This window comes from Balaenoptera physalus (assembly GCF_965194825.1).
Source record: "Balaenoptera physalus genome assembly, chromosome: 9".
NCBI classification, from domain to species: Eukaryota; Metazoa; Chordata; class Mammalia; order Artiodactyla; family Balaenopteridae; genus Balaenoptera; species Balaenoptera physalus.
This window is the reverse complement of record NC_138888.1, coordinates 30691008-30713521: the sequence shown is the minus strand read 5'-3', so window position 1 is coordinate 30713521 and position 22514 is coordinate 30691008. Positions and strand designations below refer to the sequence as shown.

The following is a 22514-nucleotide window of genomic DNA, read 5'->3' as shown; positions in this document are numbered from 1 at the left end:
AGTTTGTTCCATTGTGCTTTGTTTTCAAGCACCTCTCATCTCCCTCTGCAGTCTGCTTGTTTTCTAAGACCACTCTGTCCCTAGTTATATGCGAAGCACAGAGCAGATTTTGCTCTCACTTTTAAACATAGAGCTAATAGGAATCCCACAGAAATCTTACATGGACCATCATAGCATGACGATTGGTATGTTCATCTCTAATTTTACCTCCTACATACTATCGTGTGTGCCCTCCTCTCTCCATGTCCCAGTCCACTACAATACCTTCCTCATTGGCATCTGTACCTCCAGTTCTACTCAACGTCATTATCTTCAAAGCCACCACTGAGTATTTGAAGTGCAAATCTGAAAACATCACTCCAGGCTTCATGCCATCACCATGATTGCCACATGCCCCCAAACGTACTTCTTAAAAATAAAAGTGCTGGAGCTGGTCAGGGGTGAAAAGTTGTGTAGATTGGGGGGAAGAATCATAGAAGGGCATCTATGGAGAAATGTCTGGAAATCTTATTATGATGCCTTCCTGAAGATTCGAGGTGCATGTTTATAAACTAAATGCTCTGAGAAGTGGTTCGGTAAAGAAACAAATATAACGTTCTTTAACCCAGTATTTTCTGAATGTATTTGACCATAGAACTTTTTTTTTATACTTAATGGCTGTAGAGATCTACGTGTTATCTATTATGGAAAACATTGCCCTGAAAATCAAATCCAAGCCGTTTATCATGGCATATAAATAGGGTGATCATACATCCAGTTTGCCCAGGACAGCCCCAGTTTAGGCTGGTTTTTCTAGCCTTCTGTCTCTGAGCACTCCCTTTCCTTCTCAAAAGTGTCCCAGTTCAGATGATACATTACATGGTCACCTTATGTAAAAGGACCTATGTGATCTGGATTCCGCCTTTCCCTGCACCAAAATTTATGCTTTGGAATATGCTAGCGTAAAGAACTTCTCCATCTCTTTCTGCTCCCACTTCCTTCCCACCAGCTCTCCAAACCCACACCAGGGGTTCCCTTATTTCTGTGCTTTGCTCTATCAGTTGCCTTTAACTAGAATGCGCTTTCTTCCTCCTCATTTTTAAAGTAAACTCCACTTTAGAATAATTGTAGACTTACAGAAGAGTTGCAAAAATAGTACAGAGTTCCCATATACACCTCACGCAGATTCTCCCAGTGTTAACATCTTACATAACCATGGTGCATTTGTCAAAGCTAAAAAATTAACATTGGCATAGTCGTTTCAATTAAACTATTGATTTGGATTTCCCTAGTTTTCCACTGATGTCCATTTTCTATTCCAAGATCCAATCCCACATTGTATTTACATAGCATGTTTCCTTTGTCTCCTCCAACCTGTGACAGTTTTCTGTCGTTCCTTTTTTGTCATGAACTTGACACTTTAAGAGTACTGGTTAGGCATTTTGTTAGACTGTCCCTCAATTCAGGTTTGTCTGCTGTTTTCATGATTAGACTGAGTTACAGATTTTTGAAAAGAATACCAGGGAGGTGAAGTGTTCTCAACATATCATTTCAGAGGATACAGGATATCAGAATGATCTGTCTTCTGGTGATGTTAATCTTCACACCTTGGTTAAGGTGATGTCTTTGAGTTACTATTTTTCCATTCTATGATATACCCATTAGAAGAGAATCACAAAGTCCAGTCCACAATCAAGAGGAGGAGAATTGAGTTCTACCTCCAGAAGGGAGGAATATTAAAAATTTATGAACATATGTTGAAACTACCACAAGAGCTAATAAATATTTGCACAGAGATCCTTTGAGGCTAAACCATCAGAGGCCACAGTTATTATTATGGAAAGAAAAAATTTTCAAGTGGATAGTTATAGAAAGTACCTCCCACATCAGATGCTTGATAATAAGAAAAATTCTCAGGCTCCACTCTACCTAGTTTCTTAGGCAGAAACTAAGAAACTGCTGTGATTGCTTTTCTCAACTTCATGTACATAACTAATTTTGTTTTTGTAATTTTGCCTTCTTTTTCTAAAGAAAGATCCTGACCGTGAATGTTTCATCTAGCTCTTTACACTTTTGAACCTCAATTTTGCCTTCGTGTATTCTCTTCTGGTATTGCCATACTGCCTACCGCAGTTATTACTATTGTGTTCTAAAGGTGATTTTCTATTTCCTTCAATTCTTCTATGAGGAATATTTGTCACTTCTCCCAAATTTATTTATTTCTTCAATCATTTATTTATATCACTATGAATTTATGGATTTTTATTTTGTTCTTTAGGTTATAATTAAGTTACCTCTCCACCATTTCAGGTTTTTTCAGGTTGGTTCCTGTGTCCTTTTGGCAGACACCATTTTTTTTTTCCCTAGCACTTCCTTACTAGTTAGTATAACAAGATGCTCCAGGCTTATCTTGTATCTTCCTTGTTCCAGCTCTAAAATCAGTCATTTTGGTGTGGAGTCATTGTTCCTTTTACCAGAAAATAGTATTTAGAAACCAAGATCTGGGCACTAGCCTTCTTATTGCTACTGGGGTGTCATTGCTTCTGTGCCCTCTCAGTGGACAGGACTAGGAAATAAATGTCTGTGTATTAGCTCAAGTATACACATGTATCTATAAGTTTATCTGACTTTATTGAATATATAAATAAACATGAGTTCATACAGTTATTCCAACTCTCATCCAGCATCACAGCATTCATTCTAGCCTTCTCTGCTTCCTTATTGTTGTTTTTTTAATATATAAATTTATTTATTTTATTTATTTATTTTTGGCTGTTGTTGGGTCTTCGTTGCTGCATGCGGGCTTCTCATTGTGGTGGCTTCTCTTGCTGCAGTGCACGGGCTCTAGGCGTACGGGTTCAGTAGTTGTGGCGCACAGGCTTAGTTGCTCCGTGGCATGTGGGATCTTCCCGGACCAGGGATTGAACATGTGTCCCCTGCATTGGCAGGTGGATTCTCAACCACTGTGCCACCAGGGAAGCCCTGCTTCCTTATTGTTAATTTCCTCTTCTGACAGTGAGGAACACAGCCCCAGTATCTGTCATCAATTACTTATTTGTATAATCTAAGGTAGTTTCAGAGCTGCTAACTCATACTCCTGTGAGAGAAAAACTTGAGAACAGTGTGTAAGGACAATTCTTTTTGCCTTTAGCCTTACGGTACCGAGTCAAAACAATGTTTTCCAAAATTGCCAAGATCAGCTCTTTTTCCTCACTCCCTTCAGTGAATGTATATGTTTGTATTGCACTTTGGTTCATTTGTTATGTGCCTGTATTCCATCTGGATCTCACCAAACATACGGGTTGATTTTTTTTTTTTAATTTAAGTAAATTTCACTCTTTTTGGTATATATCTCTATAGATTTTTGACAAATGCCTGGAGTCATGTATCCATCACCCCAATACCATACAGAGCAGTTTAATCTCCCTAAAAGTTCCCTTTTGCAGTAAATTTTAGTCAATTTGTCCCCCAACCCTTGACAACCACTTATGTTTTCTCTCCCTATAGCTTTTTGCCTTTTCCAGAAAGGTATAAAAATTGAATCATGCAATGAGTAACCTTTTGGGTTTGACTTCTTTCATTTAGCAGCATGCATTTAAGATACATCCACATTGTTCTATGAATCAATAGTTTGTCTTTCCTATGGCTGAGTATTATTCCGTTGTCAGGATGTAATGCCCTTTAGCCTTTCACCTATCGGTTGTTTCCAATTTTTGGCTATTACGATTAAAACTTCTATAAATATTTGCATGCAGGTTTTGATACAAGTATAAGTTTTCAATTCACTTAAGTAAATATCTAGAAGTGGAAGTGTTGGGTCATATATGTTTAGTTTTATAAGAAAATGCAAGTTGTTTTCCAAAGTGGCTGTATCATTTTGCATTCCCACCAGCAGTGCATGAGGATTTCTGTAGCTCTAGTTCCTTGTCAACATTTGGTAGTGTTAGATTTTTCTCTTTTAATTTTATCTATTCTAATAGGTGTGTAGAAGCATCTCACTGTGGTTTTAACTTCATTTTCTTAATGATGCTGGACATATTTTTATAGGCCTATTTAAAATTCATATGTCTTTTTTACTGAAGTGTCTGTTCAGATCTTTTGCCCATTTTTTCGTTAGATTATCTCCCTGTTGTAGAGTTTTAAGAGTTCTTTATATGTTCTTGATCAAATATGTCATTTGCAAATGTTTCTCCCATTTTGTCTTTTTTATTTTCCTTACAGCATCTTTCACAGAGCAAAATTTTTAATTTTGATAAAGTCCAATTTGCCAAATTTTTCTTTTTGTGGATCCTGCTTTTGGTGTTGAATCTTTTTATTAGCAAACCCAGAGTTACACAGATTTTCTCCTATATTTTTTTCTTAAAGTTTTATAGTTTCACCCTTTACATTTAGGTCTACAATACATACTGAGTTAATTTTTATGTTTATGTGAGGTATATATCATAGTTTTGCTTGTTTTTGCATATGGATGTCTAATTATTCCAGCACCATTTATAGAAAAGACTATTCTTTCTCCTTTGAGTTACTATCGCACTCTTGTCAAAAATCAGTTGAGGAGAATTAACAACTTAACAAAACTGAGACTTTCAATTTATGAACACAGTATATCTCTGCATTTACTTAGATTTTCTTTTATTTATTTATTTATTTATTATTATTATTTTAAATTTATTTATTTTATTTATTTTTTTTGGCTGCATTGGGTCTTTCCAGATTTTTTTTTGTTGTTGTTACTTGCCTTTCTTTTATTTATTTATTTATTTATTTATGGCTGTGTTGGGTCTTCGTTTCTGTGAGAGGGCTTTCTCTAGTTGTGGCAGGTGGGGGCCACTCTTCATCGCGGTGCGTGGGCCTCTCACTATCGCGGCCTCTCTTGTTGCGGAGCACAGGCTCCAGACGCGCAGGCTCAGTAATTGTGGCTCACGGAGCCCAGTTGCTCCGTGGCATGTGGGATCTTCCCAGACCAGGGCTCGAACCCGTGTTCCCTGCATTGGCAGGCAGAATCTCAACCACTGCGCCACCAGGGAAGCCCGTGCATTGGGTCTTTGTTGCTGTGCGCGGGCTTTCTCTAGTTGCAGCGAGTAGGGGCTACTCTTCATTGCGGTGTGCGGGTTTCACATTGCGGTGGCTTCTCTTGTTGCGGAGCATGGGCTCTAGGCGCACGGGCTTCAATAGTTGTGGCACACTAGCTCAGTAGTAGTGGCTCGCGGGCTCTAGAGCGCAGGCTCAGTAGTTGTGGCGCACGGGCTTAGTTGCTCTCTGGCATGTGGGATCTTCCCGGACCAGGGCTCGAACCCATGTTCCCCGCATTGGCAGGCGGATTCTTAACCACTGTGCCACCAGGGAAGTCCCCTTTTATTTACTTTTAATCAGTGTTTTATAATTTTTAGTATACAAATCCTGCACATATTTTGTAAGTCATATGTAATTTATTCATTTGTTTTGGTACTATATAAATGTATTTTTTATTTCAAATTCCACTTGATCTTAACTGATATGTACAGATCATTCACATTTAAAATACGCTTGAATTAAATCTACGATATGTTTGATATGTTTGAATTAAAATCTACCATCCTGATAATTGATGTTTATTTATTCCATTTATTCTTTCTTTATTCTCCTTTTTCTTCCTTCCCTGAGTTTAATTAAGAATTTTTAAATGATTCTATTTTATCTCTTCTATTGACTTATTATATATATCGATACTTCTTTTAGAAATATTTTATACCTCTTTTTAGAATTAATCTGAGTCTACCTTCAAGTAATATATTTCTAAGGACATTATAACAGTATATTCCTAAGTCCTCCGTCTCCTTGTGCTATTGTCATACATTTCACTTTTACATGCTATAAAATATATTTTACTATTTTTGATATAGTTACCCATATCTTAGAGTAATTTAAAATGAGAAAAAAATTTATTTTACCTTCTTACATTTCATTTCTGAATCTCTTCATTTCTTTGTGTAGATCCAAGTTTATGGTCTATGTCATATTCCATATACCGTGATGACTATTTTCATCTTGGAGTGAAAAAGGCAAGGAAAGCAGAATAGGATGATTTGTATTTTTGATACATGTAGCAGTGGAGAAAAAAATTTTTTCTCTACCCTCTTAAGTTCAGTACCTGGGGCTTGTGAATTAAACTAACAAAAGACAGATTAACAGGACAAACGTTTAAGTTTGGGTTAATGTTCATCTATACAGGCATGAATGGTCTTAAAACTAAAACTCCCTTGGAGAAGGGATTGGAGGTAGGTTTTATTTGAGTTCTCCCTTCTGGGAGTAGATCTGCACTGAAAAGGAATTTTATAGCAGCTTAATTTCCTGGAAGTTGCTACTTTTTGTCAGGTAAGAGGAGCTCTGAGAAGACTTTTTTTTTTCTTTTTCTTTGTCTTTGCATCTGTTGAATCTCAAATGCTTTCAGCTTAAAACTATCTTTATGTCAAAGTAGTATATTTTGGGGCAACATATTCTGTTCATCTTCACACAAAAATTTATAATTTCTTTATTAAAATCATAAACAAAATGAAAGAGAATGACAAATGAACAGAAACTATGTGCAAGCTCTAACACAAATGGTTCACATCCTCATCACTTATAAGAAAGACAAATCTCATGTAGAGGATGCTATTGATTCTCCAATCAAATTCCCTTTAACTGCCACTGGAACCAAACCACAGTTGCTGTACCTGCTAAGAACAAATCACAACCGCCTTCTTTGGAGAGTTACCCTTGGTCCAAGGTGAGCAGCCCTACTCAGGAGTCAAGATCCCCTGACCCCATAGACTCAGTCAATGACTGACTGACCTCAGCTCCTGGACTTGTGGAAGAACAGATTCTCTGGTGCAACTTGTGCTCTAGAACTTCCCTGTGGGATGGACTGAAGCTGGTCTCTAGCTGAGACCACATTCTTAGCTTTTCCCGTGGCTCAACCTCCTTTCCCTATTCCCCTTCTCTTCTGAACTTTATTCTCACCTTCTCTTGCTCCCCACTTTAGTTTCTGCATCTAGAAAAACTAACCTAAGACATCACACTAGAAAAATAAGCAAAAGCTCAACATAGACAATTCACAGAAGGGTCTTAGTCCAAGTTTCCTAAAAACTACAGCTTAAGGCAAAATTTCACATACTAAAGCTTTTTTTTTTAATTGAAATATGTTTGACATATAACGTTGTGTAAGTTTAAGGTATTCAAATGTTGATTTGATATGTTTATTATGGCACTATGATTGCCATCGTAGCATTAGCTAAGACCTCCATCATGTCATGTGATCACCCTTTCTTTTTTACGGTGGGAATAATTAAGATCTAGTCTCTTAGCCGTACTGAGATAAATTTCTAGGCTCCAGATGGAGACACTACAGCCCAGGGGGCCACGTCATCAAACCAAAACTTAGATAACTTTCGCGTCCCTGTAAATGCTCCTCTTGACCAGAAAAACAGTATATCCAGTCAGCCAATCCCCAAGCGCCAAGCCACCAACTCTGGGTCTTCTCACTCCAAACAAGATTAACTATGTGGCCCCAGCCAATCAGATATTTTATATTTTTCTCTTCCTTATTCTTTACTCTTTAACCTATAAAAGTTTTCCGTCTTCCGTCCCATTTTGCAGTTTTCTGAAAGGAGAACCTTGTGAAGTGTTAAGTAAAGTTTGTTTGTATGGCCTAAATTGTCTTTAATCATTTAGCAGCAAGTTTGATGTTTATAATACAAGATTGTTGTCTAAAATCAATATACTGTGCATTTGATCTCTAGGACTTATTTATCTACTAGTTGCAAGTTTGTACCCTTAAACATTTCTCCTATTGCCCTTATTCCCCACCTTCCCCACCCCATACTAAAGCTTTACAGTAATCCTAGGGCAGCAAGAACAAGATGACAGGGGAAGCGAGGCAGGAAAGGAGGGAGAACAGATACAAAGTGGCACATCACCAAGAAAACATGGCTTAGTCCCTTAGGACAGGGGACTTGGGGTATCTTCCAGATAGGCCTTGTAGAACCACTGTGCCTTGGAACAAAGTTTGGAGGAGTGTGTTGGAAAGGGGAGAAGGGAGAGGTATTTACTTTTACTTCCTATCCTTATCTCGATTCTTGGGGATCAAAGATCACCCCGTGGGGCATCAAGTTCCCCTACATTTTCAGGTTGTGTTACCTAGGTTTTCTAGAAAGTCAGATCCGAAACCTAGAAGTGCACATTGTTTGAGGGGGAGGGTGGGGGTAGGAGCTCAGCTTTTGTGGATTGGATTGGTCTGGAATTGTGTGCTAACGTTGCCATGGCTCATTTGGGTTGCATCGTGGAGGCTCTGCAGAAGCCCAGAGTCATGGCAGGAAGGCAGAGAGGCGCGGCGGTGCTGGACTGTCCCGGCGGGGTGTCCGGGGCAGATGGCGGAAATCACCTGGGACTGAGCAGGTCTGGGGAGGTTCTTAAACTGCATGAAAAGAAAACAAAATTGCCAATAATCGTACTCAAAAAGAGAACAAAAGTACAGGAGGAAAAGCAAAATCAAACAAGCTGTTTTGTTGTTGCTGTTTTGACCTGTCAAATAAAAACCAAATGTGGACTTAGTAAGAGACTTTCTTTGGAAGTTATTGCAATGGAGGGAAAGGGACAGTTGCAGTGAGGAGAGCTCTTGGATCATAAGGTCTGCAAAGGTCTCAGGAGTTAGGCAATAGGCTTTTCCTTTAATAGAGGGCGGGGGGAGGGGGAGGGGGGGACCTAGACTAGGAAGAATTGGGTGTGCGGACTTGGAATGAAAGGGAGCGACAAGATCAGAGTGTTTTATCCTGAGGCCAGTCTATTCTCAGGAGAAGCTGTTAAAGAGGGGCTGGCCATTTGTTGGCTAAGGCTGAAGATGGACCTAAGTTCAGGCACCTGGGAGAAAGATAGAATCTTAACCAACATTCGAACAAAACAAGCATTTTGTTCTGATTGATTCATAGAGACTGGAAGCTCAGTTAATCATTTATGAGGCTAAGAATGGCCTTGTCATAGGTAAACAAGGGGGGCATCTATGAGTCTTATCTGTGTAAAAAAGGGCTCAGGTAAAATTCAACATTGTCAAACATAAGAGACTGGGAATATGAGAAAGAATGATACTACACAGTGCTGACCGGGTAGGTATATGGGGAAATGGATACTCTCTTACAATGTGGCAGCTCTATAAATTGACACAGCCTTTCTGCAAACTTTTAAATGCAATGCATTAACTCTTCAGCCCATCAACTTCACCCTTAGAAATCTACACGAAGGAAATGCTTGAACAAGTGTGCTGAAATGACTTATATCACAATATGATTTTAAATATCAAGCACTTGGGGGACTTCCCTGCTGGTCCAGTGGGTGAGACTCCGTGTTCCCAATGCAGGGGGTCCGGGTTCAATCCCTGGTCGGGGAACTAGATCCTGCATGCATGCCGCAACTAAGAAGTCTGCATGCTGCAACTAAGACCTGGTGCAGCCTAAATAAATAAATAAATAAATTAATTAATTAATTAAAAAAAATATCAAGCACTTGGGAACAACATAAATATCTGTCAGTGGGATTCACTAAGGATATTTGCACACACATTTGTGGCTTTAATAAAGATAATGGAGAGGCAGAACGTAGTGTGGTGATTAAGAGTATGCTCTTTGGAGTGAGGCCGCCTGGGTTCAAACCCCAGATCTTGCACCTGTAGATGTGTAATCTTGGGCAACTCATTTACCCTCTCTATGACTCCATTTTCTCACCTGGAAAATAAAGATGTATCCACCTCAAAGGATTGTTGGGAGGATTAAATTAATTAATACATGATAGCATGTAGTGCTCATATTGTAATATAAATATAATAGTATAGCTAGTATTACTAGGTTTATATTAGTGACATCAAAAGGTGTCTGCCATTTATTAAATATAAAAATCCATCTACAAAACGAAATACGTGTTATGATACCACTTTTGAAATACAGATATAGAGAGAAAAGGAGAGAAAGAAACAATAATATCTGGAAGAATATACGTGCAGATTTTAACTTTTTACTTCATATATTTCTGAGCTGTTCAGTTTTTTCTTTTATAAAAGTCCATTTCTCTAGAATGCAGTCTTTTTAAGTTTAAATGGCAAACTATATTACAAAGTTATAATAATCAAAACAATGGTATTGTCATAAAAACAGACACATAACAGAATAGAGCCCAGACATAAACTCATCCATATATGGTCAATTAATTTACAACGAAGGAATCAAGAATATACAATGAGGAAAGGACAGTCTCTTTAATAAATAGTGCTGGGAAAACTGCACAGCAACATGCAAAAGATTTAATGTAAGACTTGAAACCATAAAACATCTAGAAGAAAACATAGGAAGGTAAGTTCCTTGACATTAGCCTTGGCAATGACTTTTTGGTCTTGACACACAAAACAAGGGCACCAAGAGCAAAAACAAACAAGCGGGACCACATCAAACAAAAAAAGCTTCCATACAGCAAAGGAAACTGTCAATCAATAAAACGAAAGGCAACTTATGGAATGGGAGAAAATACTTGCAAATCATATATCCCATAAGGGGTTAATAACCAAAACATATAAAGAACTCATACAGCTCAATAGCAAAAAAAAATCCAATTAAAATATGGGCAGAAAACCTGAATACACATTTTTTTGATGAAGACATAAAGGTAATGATGCAGGTGCATGAAAAGGTGTTCACTACTCATCAGGGAAATGAAAATTAAAATCACAATGAGATATCACCTCATACCTGTCAGAATGGCTATTATCAAAAAGACAGAAAAATAAGTGTTGGGGAGGAGGTGGAGAAAAGGGAACTCGTGTGCACGGTTGGAGGGAATGTAAATGGGTGCAGGCACCGTGGAAAACCGTAGAGAGGTTTCTCAAAAAGATATCTGCACCCCTATGTTCATTGCAGCATTCTTTACAATAACCTAAGTTTCTATCCACAGATGAACAGATAAAGAAACTGTGGTATATGTAGACAATGGGATATTATTCAGCCGTGAAAAAGAAGGAAACCCTGCCATTTGCGACAACATCCGTGGACCTTGAGAGCATTATGCTAGGTAACATAAGTCAGACAGAGAAAGACAAATACACTGTGATCTCACTTATATGTGGAATTCAAAAACAACAACAACCACCCAACCCACAGTACAGAGAACAGATTGGTGGTTGCCCGGGCAGGGACGGGGGTGGGGGGCATGGCAGTTGGGCAAAATGGGTGAAGGTGTCAAAAGGTACAAACTTCCAGTTATAAAATAAAGTCCTGGAAATGTAATGTACAGTATGGTGACTATAGTTAACAATACTGTAATGCATATTTGAAAGTTCCTAAGAGAGTAGATCTTAAAAGTTCTCATCACAGGAAAAAAAATGGTAACTTTGTGTGGTGATGGATGTTAACTAAACTTATTCTGGTAGTTACTTCGTAATATATGCATACATCAAATCATTATGTTGTGCACTTAAAACTAATAAAATAGTATATGTCAATTATATCTCAAGTTTAAAAATCTGGTGTTAATTAGAATGAAAGATTATTGAAGATTGTTAAAGAAAAAGTGTAAATGTTAAAAATATTGAAGAAATTTTTACAACAGTTAATCGGCTAATGTACAGTTTAGGAAATAATCAGCTGAGCCTTGGCTTCAAATATTCCTAGTTATGACCTTCAATTGATATTCTCCTCAAAACTTGCTAAACCACTCCGCCTCCACGTTCTTTTTTCCTTCTTGAAGTCATCAGTATAATTTTGGTGCCTCACTTTTCTCAAGCCAGTGAATTAAGGAGGTAGAGAAAAGGAGGGACTAAAAATCTGTCTTCAGATAGCTTACAGAAAGAGTAGAAGACAAAGACACAGGTTTGTTTGAATCCTAGTTCTGCCACTTATTTTTCTGTGAATTTGGGTACATTACTCAAAGTCTGTGTACCTCAGTTTTCACATGTCAAGTAGAAATTATAATATTACCTCATACAGTTGCGATGATTAAATGAATTAACAATGTGAAACATTTGTGAGAGTACCTAGCACAGGGCAAGTGCTCAGCAAGTGTTAGTTCTCACTGTTGTAGGAGTCACGGCCAAGATATTCAGGAAGGATCTTGGAAAGAGGTGGTTCTTGTGATGCTGGGCTGTAAAAGAGGAAGAGTTACTGAAATGTGGCAGTGGGATTAGGGAATCACTTGTCTTTCTCAGTCTCCCTCCATCTTTTCCTTTGTCTTTCTATCCTTTGCCTTTCACTCTATCTGTCTGTTGATCCCATCTCCCCTCATCTCACGTTATCTCATCCTATTTTTCCGTTTGGACCTTTCTTGGGTTTCACTAAAGTGCCATGATCAATGATAAGATTAAACAAAAATGCATTATAGATCTCTGTCTGATAGTTTATTGTGAATTATTAATGAAATACAATGAGCGGTTAGAACCTTACCTGTTTGGGGTGAAAGAAGAGCCAACTGTTCTTCCTAAGACATCTGGATCACATATATAAATAGCACCGTAAAACACTGGGTGGGAGCTATTTGGAGTCAGGGAATGACATCTTGTGGTCAGTCCTTGTACCTGTTACAAACACTGTCACGAGTGTAAAGTGTAAGCACACTGTCAAAAGTGAAAAAAAGCCCCAGAAAGAGCCAAACATGTATGTAACCACAGGTATAAATCCACATTATATATACCCTGTCTTTTTCTCGTACAAATAACAAATTGAAACCCAGAGAGTTTGAAGATGTGTTCAGGGTCAGAGAAGTTAGAAACTTGAATGCAATCTGTCCTTACTAACTCACTTCAGAGTCTCTTTGACTGGAGAACTTTCTACAATAAATACCATCAACCTGGCTCTCCCAGGGTCCTTCCCTTACGCCCTCCTTGTCCCGCTGAATACTCCTCCTCTCTCTTTCCAGAGTTCTTATCTCAGAGTGCTGTAATTGTTTACTTGGCCTCTCCCAAACTAGACTATGAACAGGCTAGGGGTTGTGGCTTTTATCTGCACTCTTAGCACCTGGCATGGATGCCTGGCTCTAGAAGGATCTTAGCAAGTATGACCGGAATGAATGGACTTGATTTTTCTGACTGAGTTTAGAGCACTTTCCTTTCTAACAGTGCTACTTCCCCTGCGGCAGTGTTTCTCAAAAAGTGTTCTGTGGAATGGCGGAATCATTTGGGGTGCTTGATTTAAAAAAGCACATTTCACCTCAGTCCTAGAGATCGGAACTTCTGGGTGCAGGGCCTGGAAATCTTAAGCACCTCATGCGATTCTAATGAAGACAAGTTCAAAAACCTTTCTTTGACTTGTTTGTATGGAGGGGTAGCTTGGAAGGGAGAAAGTGGATAGTCCCTAACTGGCATGCTTTCAAAGTGTTCGGCCTGGGCCTCATTTTGGGGAGGTGGTAGAGTGGTGACTCATTTTTGAACAGACACTTCCCTTCTGGGCTTTTACTTAATTATCTTTTGTTTGGTCAGCCCAATATTGCTCAGAGTGACCGCTAAGGGGCAGCAAAGTACAGGGGAAAAATGAGAGGGTCATTAAAACAGAATGGAGACCTTTGAAATAGATCAGTAAGAAAGACCTGCCTAGAAATAATGAGTTAAGATGCCCCAATCCCCTTCATACTTTTACTTACTATTTTAGGGATTTAATTTTCAAGCATCATAATTTACATTTTGTTAAGTAAATGATTACTCGATTATGGACAAAATTCCCTCAAAACCAAGAAAATAGTGTTTAGAAACACAGTTTTTCTTAAAACCAAAGAGACTACTATCCCAAATGAAGATATGTTCTAACACTGATAAGAAGTGGAAATTTTTAAAATAGTTGTAAAAAACATATTATATCATTTGAACTATGTGATGGAGCATATTGTATCCTAAGATTTTGATCAAGAAAGAATAATGGAAATTTCAGAACCATTATTATACCTAACTTGTTCCATGCATTATAAAACAAATCTAGCATCTTGGACAATTTTATTCATAGTCTGGAATTGTAAAGTCATTAATAACTCGCACGTGATCTGAGAAAAGCAATTTTATCATGTTATAGTGGCACTTACTAGATGCCTGACACACAGTGGATTTGTAATGAAGAATCATTCCCTTAACATTGTTCGTTCCCTGGGTGATTGGTTATGATATATGATGATGGCCCCAAATAACTCCCTCTAGTCTTCTGAGTTCTACACAGATTTATTCATTAGTCCACTGCACAGTTCTCAACTTAATTGTCGTTAAACATCTCAGCTTCATCATGTCCCAACTGGAAATCCTCTCCCCTCTCTACGCCCTACCCACACTTTCTCCTCCACCTGGTATCTCAGCCTGAAAGCCAGGTATCATCCTGGAATCCTCATTGTTCCTCACTCACAACATTGAATCCATTTGTAGGTTGTTTTATGCAGAAATTTAACTCACTATAAAGATTTAAGGTAGATCTCCAAACCTACAGAAAGGCAGGAGAACCATAATTTGGACATGCTTGAAGGACATGGGTTGGCAGGGAACTTGTGGGAAAACACAGTCTTTCTGGCCTGGAGATCCAGGGTAACTGTGGTGACTGGGAAGGGTGTGGGACTCTCAGAAAGAAAAGAGCCAGACTGGAGGATCCCTAAATTCTGTCCACCTACAGCTCTGGTTGACGCCTGAATGACACATGTGCCAAGCAGATTAAAACAGGTTAGATAAAGACAATGGGTCTGAAATAAGAGGAACTACCCACCAGGAAATAGAGTCTACTAAAACAAAAGAGGTAATACTCACCAGAGAAAATAACTCAGAGGGTTAAAACCAAAAATAAATGGAGACCAGCCTTGAAAATTCCCCGAGCAGAAAAAACCAGTTTAATCATACAAACAAAGCTTAATTTAGCTTCATTTGCAGCCCTAACTTGACCTGGGTCTTTCTTCCTTATGCCTCTAGGAAATCATAAGCAAGCAAAACTTGAACTATTTCCAAAATTCATATGAGGTAACCACTAACCAATTCCCCATCATTTAAGAAAATTCTAATACTATAACCAATCACTGTGAAGAATGAAGTCACTGCCTTCTGGATAGATAAGCTGTTTTGAAACAATATACTCCTGAGCCTTATTCCAAGTTTTGGGTTGAGTGCTCCTGGCTCACAAACTGTCTTTTGATGTGGGCACAATAAACTTTTATTAATCACTACTTTCGTGATTTGTTGTTGCTTTTATTGATACTCCTGCTATTTCTGAACGTTTGAGGAGAGGCTCCAAAATTTAGTATTCACAATGTCTGGAATACAACCCAAAATTATCCAACATACAAAAAACTAGGAAAATGGGACACACTCTTAAGAAAGAAGAGAATCAGTTGAGACCAACCCTGAGATGACAAACATGAACTAGGAGATAAGGAGGTCAAGGCAGTTGTTATAACTACCCTCAATGAAGTAAAACAAAATATGCTACCCATGAATGAAACATGGGAAATCTCAGCAGAGAACTGAAAGCAATAAAACACCAAATGAAAATTCTAGAACTGACAAAAATATAGTATTTGAAATAAAAGATTGCTAGAGGGGGTTTAGCCAAAGGGAAGTTACAGAGAAAATAGTAGTGAAGTTGAAGATAGTTCGTGAGATATTATCCAATATTAAGAAGAGAGAGGGGGCTTCCCTAGTGGCGCAGTGGTTAAGAATCCGCCTGCCAATGCAGGGGACACGGGTTCAAGCCCTGGTCCGGGAAGATCCCACATGCTGCGGAGCAACTAAGCCCGTGCGCCACAACTGCTGAGCCCGCGCTCTAGAGTCCGCAAGCCACTACTACTGAGCCTGTGTGCCACAACTACTGAAGCCCGCGCACCTAGAGCCTGTGCTCCGCAGCAAGGGAAGCCACCGCAATGAGAAGTCCGTGCACCACAGTGAAGAGTAGGCCCTGCTCCCCGTAACTAGAGAAAGCCCACGCACAGCAACGAAGACCCGATGCAGCCAAAAATAAATAAATTAATTAAATAAATTTATAAAAAAAAAAAAAAAGAAGAGAGAGGGAAAAAAAGATTGGAAAAAAGAATGTGGCCTCAGAGAATTGTTAGATAATATCCAGTGGTTTAACATAGTGTAACTGCAGCCCTAGAAAGACAGGAGTAAGATTGCTGTCAGACAGGAGCAGAAACAAGTATGTGAAAAAATAACAGCCAAATATTTCTCCCCATGCCACATTTAGGATTTCTAAATTTCTAAAAATTGAGGTTCTGAATAATTAAGTACTACTACTTGAGTATGAGTTTTTCTAAACCTGAGGTCTGTGTTCTCCCCCCGCAGCCCCACTGAGGCCTGTGTCCTTAATTACCCCACTATTCTGCCTTCATCATAGGTGCTCACTAAATTAAAAACTAAACTTTGAAAAGCGAAACAAAATAATCAATACTATTTTCAGGACAAGAAGTCCAGTTTTGCTAGACAAAATGACCTAAATAAAGCTTGTATGGTGAAACAGCTCTCGAAATTAAAGTGCTGTGATAGGTCTTTCTTTTTTGTTTTGTCGCTTTAGCATAGACCTAATCTGCCCAAAACAGTTGCAACTAGCCACATGTGGCTATTTTAACTTAAATTTATTAAAATTAAATTGAATTAAAAAATCAGTCTCTCAATTGAGAAACCACATTTCAAGTGTTCAATAACCACATGTGAATAGTGGCTGTCATATTGGACAGTGCAGATTATAGAATGTTTCTTTCATCACAGAAAGTTTTATTGGATAGCTAGCTCTGGGCTAGACTCTATGTGATTCAACTCAATTAACTAACAAGAGCATTGAATCAACAAGGACATGAAACCTTGTTTCCTCTGATCTAAAGCTTCAAAACTTGTCCAAGAATATTTTAGGGAATCATTAAGACTCTTAAGCAAATGTTAAAAATCTAGGGTAACAATATGGACCTGACACTTGGCATATATTTTCTTTGGCATCCCTCCTCTTAGGGACACACTGTGTTCCTGTGTTGTCCTCTGACTGCTTTATGTTTCAGGGCCACCCAACAAACACTTCTTTTCTGAACCTTCTGTTGTACAATGAACATGTCCAGTTTCTCAGTCTCTATGCTAGGCAAGAATGGATTGTCTATGGATATAATGTGATACTAGATATGAAAAATGTTCTACTACATTGCTCCTCACAGTAAAATACACTTTCCAGAGAGCTCTTAACGATGATGCTTTGCTAAGAATTTCCAGCATCATGGAAAGACAAAAAGAGTTTAAAGGAGCTATTTATCACATCTTGCTAAGGAGGACTGGTGGTATTACTGTGTCTGTGCTCTTCCTAATTAATCATTTGTATCTGTAGAAAATAGTTCTGTTGCATTGGTTAGACTCTATTTCAAAATGCTTTTCCTAGACTCTCATCAAAATTCCCCTCCCCTCCCACCAGATTTAGCATCCGTTGATGATTCTCTCTGAGTCAATATTATTGTGATGGTTCCAAAATCATGATGCTCCAACTCCAGCACCCTCTCCATATGTATCAGTTGCATTTGGTATTCTACTGTAATAAAGACCCCTTCTTCATCTACCTACTGATCTATCTATCTACAGTCATCTCTCTCTATTCCTTTTTCTCTCTAATTAATATGGCCTCACAGTTTCTCATTTTTTTCTAATGGTTTATAATTTGTTTGTACTCTCGCTAATTATTTTAGCACTCAAATTGTCCCATATTTGGCCAGTGGGAGCCCATTCACGCTGTAAAAGCATCCTTATGAAAGTGCTCCAACATTAAAAAAAAAAGTGTCTGATATAAAAATACGTTCCAGTTTCTTCCTGTACTTTCCCCGTCCCATGGCTTGGATGAATCATTTCTTCGAGGAGCTCTAGTTCCTTTTACGGGTGTAAAATATTAAAGCACCAAGATGTGGGTCTTAGGAGTGCTCATCACTCCTCAAGTGTCTGCTTCTAGGGAAGGGCAAGATTTAAGACACTCTAGAAGACTGAAGGCTGCTGTGTTAGGGCCCGAGTGTAAAGACCTGAGGAAGGGGTCTCTCTCCTTTTGCACAACAGCAGCATTACCAGTGAAGTGGGGAGCCTAAAGCTTGGGGAGATAAGCAGCCTTTACATAGACACTCAGACTCTAAGGCAGGACACCATCTATGGTGGCAGTGGTGAAATTTCTTTAGCCAGCTCTAGAATGAAACAAGAGATGTGGTGGACTTTATCCGGAGAGCTGGGGCAGAAGAAGAAAGTATGGGGTGTCAAATGGTCTTTTTATTGGGTAAACTGACTTGTGGGCACATAGATGCACCCACCTTGGGAATCCCAGGAGTAACTGGGAGATGCTCTCTAAGGAGGAGACTTAGATTTATGCCATTAAACCAGTGAGGGCTTAAAGAAGTATAAACTTGAGGAATAAAAATAAAAACGAGGGGCTTCCCTGGTGGCGCAGTGGTTGAGAATCTGCCTGCCAACGCAGGGGACACGGGTTCGAGCCCTGGTCTGGGAAGATCCCACATGCCGCGGAGCAACTAGGCCCGTGAGCCACAACTACTGAGCCTGCGTGTCTGGAGCCTGTGCTCTGCAACAAGAGAGGCCGCGATAGTGAGAGGCCGCGATAGTGAGAGGCCCGCGCACCGCGATGAAGAATGGCCCCCACTTGCTGCAACTAGAGAAAGCCTTCGCACAGAAACGAAGACCCAACACAGCCAAAAATAAATAAATAAATAAATTAATTAATTAATTTTAAAAAAAAAGTAAAAATGAGTTGATTTAAAATTCATGGACTAGTAAATCCTGAAAGTACCACAGGCGTATATACACACATACCACACATACATAAACATTTAAAATTCACAGATTAACAAAGCCTATTAACTAGAGAGTATAGATATATAGATAAAAGATACACAGGTGTGTTCACATAGCCTTTTTTTAAGAACCTGCACTTTCAACAGAGGACAGAGCTCTGGTACGCGATAATGGCAATACAAGTAGTCTAGTCTCTAGTTCAGTTAAGATATAGATGCAAGGTTGTACATTTTCATGGTTAAATGAAGTAAAAAAATAATTAGTCACTATTGTTTGGTGAGTTCTGTAAAGTGTTTGAAGACTGTATTCCTCAGTATAAAAACAAACAAACGAAAACAAACACCGGGAGAAACCAACTTGGTCTCTACTTGTATTTTGGAGCACTTAGCATGAATCCATTCCCACCAGAGACACGGCTAATCTAGAACCTCCCTCCCCACCCCGCCCCAACACCATCCTACTCCTCTGTGGTAGGTTTAAAAATATGCTGTTTTTTAAGGATGAGAAGGTAAGGGGCTAGGTGAGTTATTACTTATTTTAATCAATCTTACTGATTTTTGGTAGGTTTAAAAATATGCTGTTTTTTAAGGATGAGAAGGTAAGGGGCTAGGTGAGTTATTACTTATTTTAATCAATCTTACTGATTTTAGACATCTAAAACTGGCTAGCAGCAGGGAAAATACTTACACACTGGTTATATATTAGTATCAATCTGGTAAGAATAGTTCTCCAAATCATCTCAAGCTATCCAGACCATGAAGGAATACAAAAAGAAAAGAAAACCCCATAAACTCTGAAAATACAAGCAATAGAAGAAATCTATTCTCCAAATAAGTTTAACAAGCTATTATGAGTAAATGCTTCCTCAGTCTTTACAGTCTATACTATAGGGATTTTTGAGGCTATAATTTGAAGAAGATGTAATTTATTTCTTCCTTCTTGAAAAAAATGAAGTACAGTTTATCGTTACTGCTGAAATGACTACTTAGGGGAGATAGCTTAGTAAATAAAACAGCCTTTGGTAGCTTAATTAGTTCTCAACTCAGGTGGTTACGGGCAAGATTTCAAAAGATAAAGTAACACAGAAAAGGGATTTTCTAGTGATTAGCTAATTACATTTTATAAAACATATCATTGGACTAAGTATGTTGACTATAATTTTAATGACTTTCTGCAACAAGTTTTCACTCTAAATATATTAAAAACTTGGGAATACTTTTTGGAAAGACCAAGAGGTTATCGTTAATATGCCCCCCCCAAATGGGAGAAAAGTTACTAGCTTTCATTTTAACTAGGAATTTTTTTCCTCTTACAGAAGCTTTTGAAATTGCCATCTCCTTCTTGCTTTAAATTGTTGAAATAGGGAATTTGAGAACCTTGAAATCATTCAAACAAGAAGGCAATGGTGAAAAATTTCTCCCAAGCTGAAGCTGTGGAACTCTGCTACAAGAACGTGATCGGGTCCTGTCTGAAGACTCCTCACTCACCAGGTCCTCGGGCAATTCTGTATGCAGTCCTCAGTTTTGGGGCCGTGCTGGCTGTGTTTGGAAACTTACTGGTCATTACTGCTATCCTTCACTTCAGACAGCTGCACACGTCTACAAAGTTTCTGATCGCATCCCTGGCGTGTGCGGACTTCTTGGTGGGAGTGACTGTGACGCCCTTTAGCACAGTGAGGCCTCTGGAGAGCTGCTGGAACTTTGGGGAGAGTTACCGTAAATTTCATACATGTTTCGATAATTCCTTCTGTTTTGCTTCTTAATCTCATTTATGCTGTAACTCTATTGACAGGTATATTGCTGTTACTGATCCTCTGACCTACCCAACCAAGTTTACTGACTCGGTTTCAGGAATATGCATTGTTCTCTCTTGGTTCTTTTCTGTCACATACAGTTTTTCTATCTTTCACACAGGGGTCAATGAGGAAGGGGTTGAGGACCTAGTAGTTGCTGTCACCTGTGTAGGAGGCTGTCCGGCTTCACTGCATCAAAATTGGGTATCTACTTTGTTTTCTTCTATTCTTTATACCCACTGTTGCCATGGTGTTTGTTTATATACGGTAAGGTATTTTTGGTGGCTAAATATCAGGCCAGGAAGATAGAAGGTACAGCCAGCCAAGTTCAGTCCTCCTCAGAGAGTTATAAGGAAAGAGTGACAAAGAGAGAGAGAAAAGCTGCTAAAACATTGGGTATTGCTATGGCAGCTTTTCTGGTCTCTTGGCTTCCATACATTACTGATGCTATAATTGACACTTATATGAATTTTATAACTCCTCCTTATGCTTATGAGATTTTAGTGTGGTGTGCTTATTGTAATTCAGCTATGAACCCCTTGATATAGGCTTTCTTTTATCCATGGTTTCAGAAGGCAATAAAACTTATTGCAAGTGTCAAAGTCTTAGGAAGTGATTCATCAACAATTAATTTATTCTCTGAGGAAGCAGATGTATATTGATAAGATTACTGTAGGGACTTTAAAACTAATGTGGATTAAGGTCAAGTGCAAAATTAAACACTTGGATCTAGAGAGGCAAGTGTAATCATTTGCCAACTAGGAGGATATTAACATTCAACGGTTAGTTGTTCTAAAACATTTGTTTTCTTCATACATTTTGACATTTTTTTAGCATTTAGAAATAAATGAATAGGATTTGCTGATTATTTTCCGTTTCGTATTCTTTTATGCTTTTCTGATTCTCTACCTTTGTGTCTGAAATTTCTCATTGTTTCTTCAAATAATTTGAATTTTGTAGATCCTTCTATCCTTGTTACCAATGTTTATTTGTCCAAAATATATACAGGGGGAAAAAAACTCTTGCCTAACTTGAAGGTAGATTTTGGGGGGACAAAAATCTTCTTCCAAAGTATACTTTGTTTGAGAAGTAAATACAAGATTATAAATTCCTGAAACTTTTGTTAATCTACAAGGACTTTAGAAAAAGCTGCAATGGAAACTTCCCAGTGAATTAAAGATTGAAAAGCACTAAAGCTCTTGTGTTTTCCAAACCCTGGTGATGCCTCCTCTCCATTTTACAGACACTGTGTTCAAAGAACATGTACAGTGATTATATGATTACACTGCATTTTACTTTTGGAGGACATAATTAATTACAGTCAAATGAGCATGTGGACAAAGAGATGGTTTCTGTACTGCTTTTCTTTAGCAATTTGAAGTAAAATAAGAATTTTATAAAAAAGCTAATTCAAATTAACATTTTTTTCACTTTTGAGTTCGTTCTTTGTACTAGACACTGTATTTGGCATTGGAAATATAAAGCCGAATGACCCAAATATAACCAAGAATTATTTCAAATTAGCAAGTACCCAAACTGGTATTGTAGACTCTAGGAAGAGCTTCAGTTTTCTCATCTGATAATTTCTTAGTCACATGAATTTTAATTCATTTTAATTAAACATATACATTGAGTGTTTAAGATAGAGTAAAACTTTGAAAAAAACTAATAATAGGGTGATTTGCCTTTTCAAGTCTTCGAATCACAGCCTTAAATCTTTGTTATGTAGCTAGCTGATTTTCACAGACTATTCTGTAGCAAACTTGGTTTTTTTTTGGCCACGCTGCATGGCTTGTGGGAGCTTAGTTCCCTGACCAGGGATCAAACCAAGCCCATGGCAGTGAAAGCGCCAAGTGCTAACCACGGGACCGCCAGGGAATTCCCTGTAACAAACTTGTTTTATGAAATGAGAAGAAGAGATAACTAAGTAAATAGAGTTACATAAACATTATGTGTTACATGTTTTATTAATGAACCAGTTTG

At 38.4% G+C, this 22514-nt stretch overlaps 1 protein-coding gene across 1 annotated transcript; it reads left to right on the top strand.

Annotated features, from left to right (window-relative positions):
- Positions 1-19293: 19293 nt before the first annotated feature.
- On the top strand, positions 19294-21193 carry TAAR9 (trace amine associated receptor 9; the record flags this gene model as incomplete). Its single annotated transcript, XM_082474317.1, is given in 5 exon segments — positions 19294-20498; positions 20502-20738; positions 20740-20790; positions 20792-21076; positions 21080-21193. Coding segments are annotated over 5 exon segments (1044 nt in total). The 5' UTR covers positions 19294-20141.
- Between the last annotated feature and the right edge of the window lie 1321 nt (positions 21194-22514).